At 40.9% G+C, this 12,387-nt stretch overlaps 1 protein-coding gene across 3 annotated transcripts in view; it reads right to left on the bottom strand.

Annotated features, from left to right (window-relative positions):
* PLCG2 (phospholipase C gamma 2) overlaps positions 1-12,387 on the bottom strand; it is a 164,432-nt gene that overhangs the window by 36,913 nt on the left and 115,132 nt on the right. For all 3 annotated transcript variants that reach the window (XM_069072238.1, XM_069072239.1, XM_069072240.1), the window contains 5 exons: positions 11,579-11,754; positions 9,286-9,486; positions 8,053-8,172; positions 4,772-4,952; positions 1,355-1,423 (listed from right to left, as the gene is read on the bottom strand). In XM_069072238.1, the coding sequence (XP_068928339.1) occupies positions 1,355-1,423; positions 4,772-4,952; positions 8,053-8,172; positions 9,286-9,486; positions 11,579-11,754 (747 nt within the window). The remainder of the gene's footprint in view (positions 1-1,354; positions 1,424-4,771; positions 4,953-8,052; positions 8,173-9,285; positions 9,487-11,578; positions 11,755-12,387) is intronic.

The raw sequence follows: 12,387 nt of genomic DNA, 5'->3' as shown, positions 1-12,387 counted from the left end.
AGTCCAGCTTCTCGAGCCATTTGACTTCCTTCTCATTAAGACTGAAGGCTTTGCTTCAAGGCTGTGGAGTGACATCTATTGGCATGAGTGTAGGCCAATGCTGCCTAAGTACTTCCCCGTGTGGATGCTGAGCTGCTGGGACTCAGAGCATTCATCTCAACACAGGCAGCAGCGGAATTAGCAGCTATCATCATCCCTTTTCCCAACACATGCATAAAGGGAAAGATAGCACAGAAACGGTCAAGTCAGCTCCATATCCCTGCTGGCAGCAGCAGGATTGGGAAATTCTCAAAGAAACTTTATTTTCTGTCAATGCAACAGTTCCTTCACCTAACTCATTCCTTTTAAGTTCTTTTACTCAAGTTAGTCAGGCAACTTATCTGGGCCCATGTAACATGGGCAGCATTCCAGCAATCTGTCCCTTTCTCAGAGGATGACTGAGAGGCAAAGACAAGAAAAACAAGATTCTCCCATAATATACTATGAATTCCCACTGCAGACTTTCTTGGTTGGTTTTGGATATGATCAGGGCACAGCAAAGACAAGCAGGGAACTCAAGAATAAGTTCATTATTATGATCCCAACTCCCAGAGCCTTCCTCTAAGAGATTTTTCTCAGTTCTCATTCTCCAAAGGTGGGTGCCAGATATAAAGAACCCCCTCCCAGAGATTCCTAGAGGTAGACTTGAAAGGACCTACTGCTGCATGCTCTGAGCATCTTGATGAAAATCGAGCCAGGTCAGTACACTCTGAGATTTCAGAAGGAAAGATACAATATAAATACAAAATATACTAGTAGATCTTCTTGATTTTAAACAATCCAGCATAATTAAATCTGAACTTCCAAAACTGAAGAGAAAGGAGGGAGAAAAAGACCCTTAGAAAAAGGGTCTCTATTTCTTAAGAAATGATTCAGAATCACAGAATTTCTAAGAGAGAAAGGACTCAGGGACCAGTTAGTCTTAACTTTCCCTCAAAAGAAACTCTTCTTGAACACACTTACTAAGTGGTCATCCAGCCTTTGCCTGAAGACCTTCATGAGAAGGAACCTGTTACCCCTCTCAAGGCAGCCCAATTCACTGCTCTTAGGAAGGTTTTTCCTGACATTAAATTCATCAGCCAATTCAACTAGCATGTCCAAATTATAAAGACTTAACTATAAATAATTTTAGCTAAACCTTCTCAATTGAACCCTGGGATTTCAGCAAACCAAAGCTGCATTGGAACTGTATGTGTTTGACAGTTTTGACATCTCATTTCTGGGAAAAGTTTGATTTTCATTTCTCCCATGTTTATTTTTCTCCACAAACATTCTAAAGAAGGAATTTTTTTTTTAATTAAAGTAAACACGATACCGTTGAGGGGTTAATTTCACTGGGATCCACATACATCCTGACATCATAGAGTGAATTTATGTCCCTTTCCTAGAAAAGAAGAAACCAAGAAAATATTTTAAAGTGGAAAGACAGACTATGCTCTCCTGGTATTCTTTGCATATAATGTGATGGCAATTAGCATCTGGTAGCTTCTTCTCCCTTGGGAGAACACAGAAGGGATATATAGAATCTGGCAAGGGAGTTAATGACCCACAGGAGGTAGTCATGGGTGGAGACGAGGAAAACCACAGATGTTCCTGGAGCTGGCAGACCATGTGAAAATCTTGCAGTTTTTCATGGAAAACAATACAAGTACAGCAAAAGGTTAAGTGTGGAATTCAGTGATGATCACAAACTTAACTGAACACACACACACACAGACACATACACACACACACACACACACACACACACACACACACCCCATAATGGGAGCCTAGAAACTAGGACCTCCTAATACATAAGACTTCTACGCCTCTATGAAGCAGTGTAGTGTAACACAGAATTCCAGAGTCACAAGGACCTTCAAGAGCCTTCTAATACAACTCATAGATAATGGTAAAATTATTATTTGACCTATAGGAATGGCCCAAAGATAGAATTTACTCCTATAAGTAAAATAAAGCTTCAGTAAATGGGGGAGGTGTGTGTTTGGAGGAAAGAATGCTATTGTCCCCTCTACAACATGCATGACTAATGGTCATCCAGCCTAGAAAAATACAATATAGGGTAAACCTAGGATCTACCTCAAGCTTCAAATCCAGACTCTACTGTTTATCAGAGAGGTGACTGGGCAGGTCATATGATACTAGCCTTAACATCCTCATTGATAAATGAAGATAATATAGAGTCTGGAGCAGCTAGGCAGTAGAGTGGATAGAGCAGCAGGCCTAGAGTCAGGAAGACCTGAATTCAAACCTGACCTCTCATATTCTTGCTAGCTGTGTGACCCTGGGCAAGTTATTTCTACCCTGTTTGCCTCAGTTTCCTTATCTGTAAAATCAACTAGAGGAAGAATGGTAAATCACTCTGGTATCTTTGCCAAGACAACCCCAAATGGGGTCGTGAAGAGTCAGACATGACTGAAACAAATGAACAACAACAACATAGAGTTTACACTTCTCAAGTGCTTTGTATAGTGCCTGGCACATGGCAAGTGCCATGAGAATGATAGCTACCATTACCAAAATTAGATCAGCTTTTATATAGTGCTTTAAGGTTTACAAAGAGCTTTAGAAATCTTATCTCATTTGGGTTATCTCACAATAACCCTGATCCCCATTTATAAATGAGGAAACTGAGGCAGAGAGAGGTTAAGTAACTTGGAGAGAATCACACAACTAGTAAGCTTCTGAGACTGGATTTGAACTCCGGTCTTCTTGGCTCTAAGCCCAGTCCTTTATCCACTGCTCCATCTCAAGTGAAAATGCTAATACTATTTACCTCACAGATTTACTACGAGGAACACATTTCATAAACCTTTTGGTTTTAGCCACTGTTATATGGATTGAGATCTAGATCTTGAGCTGAATTCAGAGCTACAGCAACCAGGAGGTCCTGACATTCATCATTAGAGGAGAGGCTCAAACAGGAAAAACGTGCATGGAACATGCACATTCTGAGAGGTGAGAGAAGGTAAGAGATCTGAAAACAATTCATTCACCCATCAGCGTAGATAAGAGATCCTGTTAGGCAGAAGGGGGGGGGGGGTAACAAAGAAGGGGAAGGAAGGGGGCGAGGAATAAGGAGGAATAAAAAACCATACATCTGCAGCCAGAGCTAGATTGAATCAGGGATAGGGAGCTAGGGGAGAAAGAAGTAAAAGGAAAAAAAACATAGAAAGGATGGTGAAGAGATGAAGGGGAGGGAATCAAGAAATGGACCATATGTGTGGCTTTTCTTAGCCAGTAAGTACATAATTTTCAAGCAGTTAAATGGTCCTGGCTCACAGTTTGTCCACCCCACCCAACAATTAGATTAATGTTGAGAAAAGTCTTGACTCCATTTGCCTCCCTTTTTGATCAAATCTGGGGTGGGGGAGGAGGCCAGGGCCTAGGGGACAATAGCATTCTTTTCTCCAAATGGACACGTCCCCCATTTACTGAAGCTTTATGTCATTTTGTGTGAATTGTTATAGAAAATTTTATTTCTGAAAGTGCCTTTCTGTCTTCTTTGGCTCATTCCTATAGGTCAAATAACTATTTTACCTTTATCTATCTATAATTATGTATATATGTATATATGCATATATGTGCAACCACACATACAACACACACAGATACACATGCACACACACACACGCACACCTTTTTTTTTTTAAACCAGGTTTATAATTTCATCAGTAGAGGGAGCTCCTGGTGATGAACTTCCTCTGTCTCTTAAGATAAGAACCTGTTTTATAATTCACAGTCTCCAAGGGTTGTCTCCAGTACTGAGACTGTGTCCAGGGTCCCACAGCTAATACGCAGCAGAAGCAAGACCTGAACCCAGGTCTTCTCGACTCTAAAGCCAGCCAACATCCTATCCACTATGCTGCATCATCTCCCAATGCCTCCATGCTCTGCACACTCATTACAATGTGTTTATTATAATATGACTATAGCACCTTCCCTACAGCACTGCTGAGTGGTTTAATAAAGTGAAGTATATAAAGCTCTTTGTAAAACTGAAAGTTCTATGTGAGTTACTCTTATTATTTGTCACTTCATTGACAAAGAACAGAGGGAAAGAAGGTAGACTTGCTGCCTACATGATAGCAGAGCCTTAGGTGGCACATGTTACTCCCATAACCCCCAACACATATATTTGGGCATATATGAGTAGGCAGTGTGTTCAAGCAGGAGAAAGACTGGATTTAGAGCCAGAAGAGACTGGGTCTGAATCCAGGCCCAGCCATTTACCATCTCTGTGACCTGGGGAAAGTCCCTAAACCTATCTGGCCCTCAGTTTCCTTATATGTAAAATTCAGAGAATGGTCTAGCTCAGTGGTGTCAAATTCAAATAGAAATGGATCCTGGAAGGCAACCTGACTCAGAAAACCACCAATTCACTTTATCCATGTCTTACTGTATTTTTATTTATTTGGTTAAACATTTCACCACTACATTTTCAGCTGGTTCTGGCCTCACTTGAGAGTGTTGGGGGCGATGAGTTTGACACCTCTGGTCTAGAAAGCCTCTAAATCTGTGGTCCCTTGTGAAGGCAGTCGGCAGATAGCAACATAAAGCAATCTGACAGTAACCTTCATGCCAGGCTTGAGACCTGGCAATCATAGGCTTTTGGCTCTAAAACTTCAAAGACGTACAGAACAAACTTCTCGCCCACAATGAGTCTATCAGATTTGACTAGATGACAACATTTTTCTTGTACTGAATCCCAGAAAAGATGATCACTCACGGTGTTGTAACGCTCCAGCAGCTCTGGAGTTACAGGATAGCGCAGTCTCATTTTCCTGTAGAGTGCATGCTTTTCATAATAGCTGACCAACTCCACCAAACTTTCAAAGTAAGCAGACGTCCCCAGCACAAAGTGGTGCCCATCTTTGTTAATCCTGCAATGTTTCACTTTTCCTTTGGCTCTGGAGAGACAGAATTTCACAGGGAAGCAAGCATAGTTATAACTTCTGCCATAACTTTGCATCCTCTCTTCCCCCTACCAGAGCTTTAAGACTTGGAGTTTCACCATCAATCAGTGGTTTCAGAACATAGCCCCAGGCAAGAGGAGTCAACATGAAGAGACCAGGACCCAGAAAAAGGAAGTGCATTCCTGAGACCTTCTCAGAATGGTTCCCAACAAGTAGTAAAACTATGAGAGGTAGCATGGCGCATGGAAGTTAAGGCTGGATTCGGAACCAGATGATCTGAGTTCGAATCCCAACTATACTACTTAAACTGAATGATATGGGGCAAGTCTCTGGGGTATAACCAGATGATCTATTAGGTCCTTTTGGGTTCTAAACCTAAGATCTGTGATCCATCAGAGTAGTGAGTTAACTCCAAAGAGATCTAACCATAACCATCAATCTCCTTAAATAAAATAAAATAAAATTTTCACTACAAATATTCTTGATCCACATGGGAAAATTGTCAAATAATAGTTGTAATGAAGCATGATATAAATGTTAGTTAAAGGATAGTGCAAGTATTATTAACCCCTTTTATAGATGAGGGGACCAAGAAAATGTTAAAGACCTGCCCCCAGTCCCACAGCTACAAAGTGTCAAAGCCAGAACTCAACCGGATCATCTTCGCATTCCAGGGGCTTTTCACTGTACCATACTATGTCTGTGAAGTCATCAAACCTCAGAATTTCATCAAGTCAGTTAGCAATAAAACTATACATGATTTTCCTGAAATGAATTGTCAAACTACCAAACATAACTTCTCCCAAACTTCATTTCCCCCCAAGTTCCTTTACCCATCATCAGTAAGAGAAAAAAAAGTTACAAAAATCTATCTTCTAGGAAAAAAATAAATAGCCTCAAAAATAGAAAACAACACTAATTTCACTAGGTCTTACACAGAGTAAGGTCACAGTTCCCTATGACCAAGACCAAGAAACCTGAATGAATAGCTTTTCAGAGCAACAGGGAAAAAAGAATGGTGAAACTACCCTGACATGTTTGGGGTTCTTCCTGTCTATTTTCCCCTCACCAGCTCATTCTCCAAGGGTCAACTGGGTCACCATTAAACAAATTACCTCACCTCTAACAGCCCAAGTCCTTGTCTGTAAAATGAAAGGAATAATGACACTTATCGTGAAAAGGTAACTGTGAGTATCCAAAGAGAGATAATGGATGTGAAAGTGTCTTCTAATCATAAATTGGGGTGCCTCAGGAGGTAGTGAGTCCCACTTTACTTGGGGGTCTACAAGCAAAGGAGTAGGACCATTTGTCCAGTGTGTTATGGTTTAGAATCCTTTTCAGGTATGCATTGGACTAAAAGGCCCCAGAAATACCCTCCAACTTTGAGATTCTATGATATATAAGGTACTATTATTAGACAAGGGTGTCTAATAATAGACAGAAGGAAGGAAGGCAGTGAGCTGGATTTCATCTGGGAAATTGTATAGTGATTTCAGTAATCCCAAGCAGAGATCCCTAAAGCAATAAACCCATCTTCTGGATTCCAGTATGCTCCCATATAGCTACAAATCATGGAATGCTACAATCTATGAAGAATCAGAATCATGTGTGACCTAAAGGGTAAATGGTGGAGGGGAGGGTAACAAGCTGTAGCATAATCCAATGAACTATATAATGATATCGACCAGGAAAATGTATGAGTATAAAAGAAGATGGGCCATGCATATAAGGAAAAGAAAGGATAACAGAAGTACAATCTGAATGTTGCCTTGTTGTCTACAAAATAAAAAGACCTAGAGGAAGGGCTCCAGTACACTGTAAAGACTGTCTTTGGAACATTTGTAGGAAACCATAAACTACAGGATGAAAAGGAATGGATGGACTGTGGTGTGTACAATCGGAGAGATGATCACATTTCTAAGACCACACATAGTAAAGAAAATAAGGTATCTTTAAGTCAAGATCCACTTTGTAACATCTCTTTCCAAGTCTCCAGAAAACTCAAAAGGACCTAACCAAACACCCTAAACAAATATATTCAAACAGTCCCTGAAAGGCAACAATGCGTTCAGCTCCCCTACACCAATGGGGGTAATAAAGGGTCACAACAAAGGCCATATACATATATGTCCCCCATTTCTAGAGGATCAGAAAACAATAAAGTACACTGAGACAATGTCAATGACTTTCTCTTTCTTTGAGAATTAAGGAGGCACTGGACTTACTTATCAGGCCTTGGAGTTACCATTGTGGATCTCACTTTTGATTGTGCTGTGAAACATTAAACTACTAGATAATAAGCTTCTAGATAACAAAGATGCAGTTGCATATTATCAAACCATAGCACCATCTCTCTTCTAATCTTTATTATCAGTGTCTTAAGAAAGCAGCAGCTAACTATGAATACCCTTAAGGAAGGAACCAGCTTCTCTCTCACTGTTCCCTATAGGCAGCAGAGAAAAACATGGAGAACCCAAACCTTGAGCTGACCCATGTAGTGTTGTATATGAAGGGAGAGCATGAGAGTCAGGTGAGGTCATTCTGGAGAAAAGCAGTGTACATTTAGGAAACTCCTGTTATAAAAGTAGCTTGTCCTGAGTGTCTTTTCTTGTCTTCACCCATGTTCTGTGCTCCCCCCTAAGTAAAATCTTATGCATAATACTTGTGTCACAAGCAGCTTGAGATTTCAGGTGCACAGTACACTGTACCAAAGGGCTAGGCAGTGATGACCACAGTATCTTCTGAACTCTTCCCTATTTTCTGAGACATACCTGTGTCAGAAGTTGAGAGATCTTGACAGAAGCCAGATAACCTTAAAACTCATTCCTTTTCTCCAACATAAGTTAGAGAATACCAACAGGAAAGAAAGATTCTCTGTTCTCTAAGAATTATGGGGAGAATCACCTAAAAAGCTGTCATTTTTGATGGGGAAGACTTCATAAAAATTCACTTTTCATAAAGTGTCCAAGAAAGCCAAGGGGATTCCACTGAAGATATAAGTCCTATTTAGTGACAGCTGGAATACTTCATGACTTTTGCTCACTTAACCTCCCAATGAGCTGTTCCCTACATATGGGTTTGCCCATACACTTACCTGAAAGTAATGGCATATGCATCTCCCCCTTCTCTTTTCCTAATCAGGAAGGCTCCATCTCGGGGAATTCTCATCAACATGTCTTCAGCTTCTCCTCTGCTCAGGCTATCATAGTACCAACTGCAGCATGGCATTGGGGGCGGGTGGGGAAGAAAGATAGACGAGAGATTCTAAAGCTTGTCAACTTGCCAGTCAGCCAGAGTAACTGGTGGCGGTGTTTCCTAAATTATAGTCTCAGAAATTACCATATAAATTATGTATTAGATTTCCCCATCTTGCCTCACATGACAGCAGTTTAGGGAAAAGAATACAGCAACATATCAAATTCTTGGGTAAAACATCAGCATGGCTTGTCTGCTTAAAGCAACACAGAATAAATCAGCTTATCGTTACAAAACAATACAGCCCAGAACTGCCATGCTGGTTATCACAGAATGGCACATTAGCTACAGCTTCTGTCCCAAAAAACATGAGGCAAAGGGCACAGCCAGAAGGATTTGGTTGTTTTCATGCGTGTATTTGTGTGTGTATGTGTGTGTGTGTGTGTGTGTGTGTGTGTGTGTGTGTGTGCTTAAAGAAGGAAAGCAAAGCAAGGGAAAAAAAGAAAGAACCCACAAGAGAATACAGGAAGAGTTTTAAAAACAAGAGGGATTATCCAACATGAGCTGCTTGGTAACCTGAATTTTAGCAGAGCAATGACTCTTTGTTTGAGGTTTATTTTCCTCCATTGTCAGCATCAGAAGGCAGGACCAATCTTTGGTTCAATGTACGGATAAAAACTAAGGGAAAAACTTCGAATTTTTTTCATTTTCAGAGAAAAGAGCAAAGAACTCTTATGAGGAAATGTTTCCATGCCATAAGTAACCTCTGGAAACCAAACCCCATGTTGTTTCATCTGTAAGAGAGAAAAGTAAAGCACTTGGAAACCATCAGGTGGATGCTTGGAGAGCATGCATGAATTTAAAGGAGCAACAAAGGTTCTTGGGCAGCCTGGGATGAACCAGTATTGAGCTTTCCTGGCTCCACCAACATCTGCCTTACTCCCTTAGTCAGAGAACTGCTCTATGTTCTTCCTTCCATACCCCACGTCTGTTTATTAATGGGATGAGATATCTGCATGCAAACATTTCTGGACCTCCAACACCCCAGGAGGTTGTAACTAAGCCCAGCATGGAAACCCCACAGAGGACACCCACTTTTGAGCACATAGCCAGACCACAAGGCCAGACATACGCTTTTGATTCGTGAGGATTGGGGTTGGGTACTGGGTCTGTCAGACGAAGCTCAAATTCTGCACATCTCAGGTGGGCTTCTCGGTAGTGTTGAATCAAGTCATAGATGCTGTTGAACATGAGGTTGTCAGTCAAATAATACTTCATGGTCCCTCCCTCAGGAGTTGACCGTATTCGACAGTGCTGGACTCTGCCTGATCTCCTGAAAAGAGAAGGGGTACATCTGTCAGGTCACATCACTTTCAAGGTTGCCCTTCTGTCTAAAAAGGAAAACTTACTTTTAAAGAAAATAAGGAGACTCCAAATGAATTAATTCTACCCAAACAAATAAAGGTGTGGTACTTAATAGGTAAAAGGACAAACTCTGAGCACTTCTCGGAAGTGTTACTACAAGATGTGTGTGTGTACATCTGTGTTTGTGTGCATGTATAAGCAGCCTTTTCTGACCCCTCCAACTGCAACCACTCTTTGTCCCTATGCCACCTTGTTTATATATTTATGTATCTGTGTGTGTTCTACTTGCATAGAACCCACATATATGTACACATATAGATATATATTCTCAGAGTTCTTAACCTGGGGCCCATGGACTTTTCAAAATATTTTGATAATCATATTTCAATATAATTTGTTAAATATATTTCAATATGATTTTTTCCTAAGTATTTTATTTTATGCATTCTATATTATTCTGAGAACAAGTTTATCAGTTTCACCAAAGGACTCCATGAAATAAAAAAGTTGAACACCCTGATTATATATGTATCTGTATATATGTCTAAATGTATGTATCTAGCTACCCACACATAATTGCAACAGCAACTCTCCTAAGTTTTAAGTTGCAGAGTGGATGCTAACTTGCTTTGGGAGATGATGTTTCCTCACTGAGAATTCTCTAAATCAATGAAATCATGGGTTGGGTCCTAGAATGAATGAATGAATGAATTGATGGATGAGGAAAATATAATACATGTAAGAATGAGTAAGAAATCTTTATTTATAGCTGGATTCATATTCTCACACACAACAGTGAGAACTACAGCACCTAATACAGCTGTGTTAACTGTCCTGGCACTTCCACCTAATCCTCATTTTATCTGTTATTGTTTGTCCTTCATTCTCAAAGAGGATGCCGTCTTGACTTTCAAGTGAATTGAACTTAGGTGAGGCAGAGCTGCACAAAGCCATCAGCCTCACCCTTTCCTCCAGAGTCACTGGAGTCCAGTGGCAAGACATAGGTCAGGACAATGAGCGACAGCCCAGTCACTTGTCTACCAAGCAAAGGGATACAATCTCTCCTCTGCAGACCAGGTCTTGTCTTCCAGATTCAAAACTGACATCCAAGGGCATCCAGATTTCCACCTGATTAGATATTAAGCTTTCTGAGCAGACTCTCTCCCTTCTCAGAGTACCTCACATTTCCTTTATCTCTGGACATGTCACATCCTCCAAGAGACAGTAAAAGTGGGAACTTTTTAAATTTTTTGTCTTTGTAGCCCCAGTTATCTACCCTGTGTACATGTATAGTAAGCTTTTAAAAAATGTTTGCTGAAATGACTTAAATAATTCTGCAAAATTCAGAAATATGCAATCTTATGATCCAAGAAATTTAACTTGTATACAAAAGCAAAATTCCCCTTTTTATTTCCATAGCTTTGGTCAGGGGAGTATGGTAAGCCCTCACTTTTAGATAGTGTGCTCATTCCTCAAAACTGCAACTTGGAGGGGACTGCCAGGAAATAACAGCTTGACTAAGGGGATATTGTTATTCTGATGGTTGGTTGGGAATATGTAGGGATGACAAACAAAGTGGCTTCAAGAACTTTATTTGGTAGTGTTGAACCAATGGTCTGCTGAAACACAGAGCTGAAATATGTAGTCATTTTGTTTTGTTTAATTGAACCTGTGATTTCATTGGTGAAGGAAATTCCCAGTGAGGAAAATACCTCTGGCAATGAAAACCTCCGAATGCTCTGCTCCTTAGAGAATAAGAAAGTTGCCTGGGTCCTGAGAGATGAAGTGACTTGTCCAGAGTCACAAAGACAGTATGTGTCAGGTGTGGGACTTGAACCCAAGTCCTTACTGACTCTATTCACCATACATGTTGCTTTATGGGATAATTATAGGCCTGTAATTATTCAAATTCCTAAAGAAAAGAAATTCAACTATATTTTAAGTTGCTGGAGGGCAGAAAGCACCTCTTATTCATCTCTCTACCCCTAGCCCAAGTTTGGCATCACACAGAGAAAATGGTCAAGGAAAATCAGCTAAATGAATAAAGTGAATGAAATTACCAGAAGGACAGCGTGTAGTCATTAGGGAAAGTCTCACTTTCACGGACTAAGAAGGTTCCATCCTTTCCCCCAGTTTCAGCACAGTATTCTTGCAGCAGTTTCTCAGCACTTGTCCTTTTCTCCATCTTCTTATGAAACCACTTCTCACCAAAATGCAAGTCAGTCTGTGATATATCCTGAATCACAAAGGGAGGCTAAGTTATGTCAGCTGCCAGACCAGAAAACTTGTAATGCAACTCCAGCATGAGAACATGTTGGTCGCCTCCAGTGTTACCTTGGAAAAGCGCTAGGCTTAACAGCCTTTGCCGTCTAAGTTAACAAAATGCCTGTTAAACTTGTCTATGACCTAATGGCTGGGGTCCAGCTGCCTATCTCAGGCCCCATGTGGCTGATGCAGCCTGGACACAAATATATTTGTTTTTGCTTTCTCTGTGCTGTCTGGCAATAGGTGTAAAGCCTGACAAACAAGTCAACCCCTGGCCCAGAGCTATTGCTACCTGCAATCTCTTGACTCAATGTACCATTTTCAATTAGAGTCAAAGTAAATCAACAGCCACAAGCTGCGCTCACTCTAGCAGGCCCCAGGGCTGAATCCTCTATGAGCACATGGCTGAGATTCTGCCTGAAGAAGCAGGACCTTGGGGCTATCCTGTAGTACATGGTCAAGTCCCTTACTGTGAGGATGGAAGCTCGTGGAACAAAAACCTGGGGCATAAACAGTGCTTCTGCTACATGATCGCCTGGGCTGGGAAGAATGAGAGCCACAATGGTGAGCATAAGCAGAGGGCTTTATTTAATTCACCGTGAGG

Source organism: Petaurus breviceps, unplaced genomic scaffold, assembly GCF_028583685.1.
Source record: "Petaurus breviceps papuanus isolate PSGF00001 unplaced genomic scaffold, PetGlider_PUasm1.0 90845, whole genome shotgun sequence".
NCBI classification, from domain to species: Eukaryota; Metazoa; Chordata; class Mammalia; order Diprotodontia; family Petauridae; genus Petaurus; species Petaurus breviceps.
This window is presented reverse-complemented; position numbering and strand designations above follow the sequence as displayed.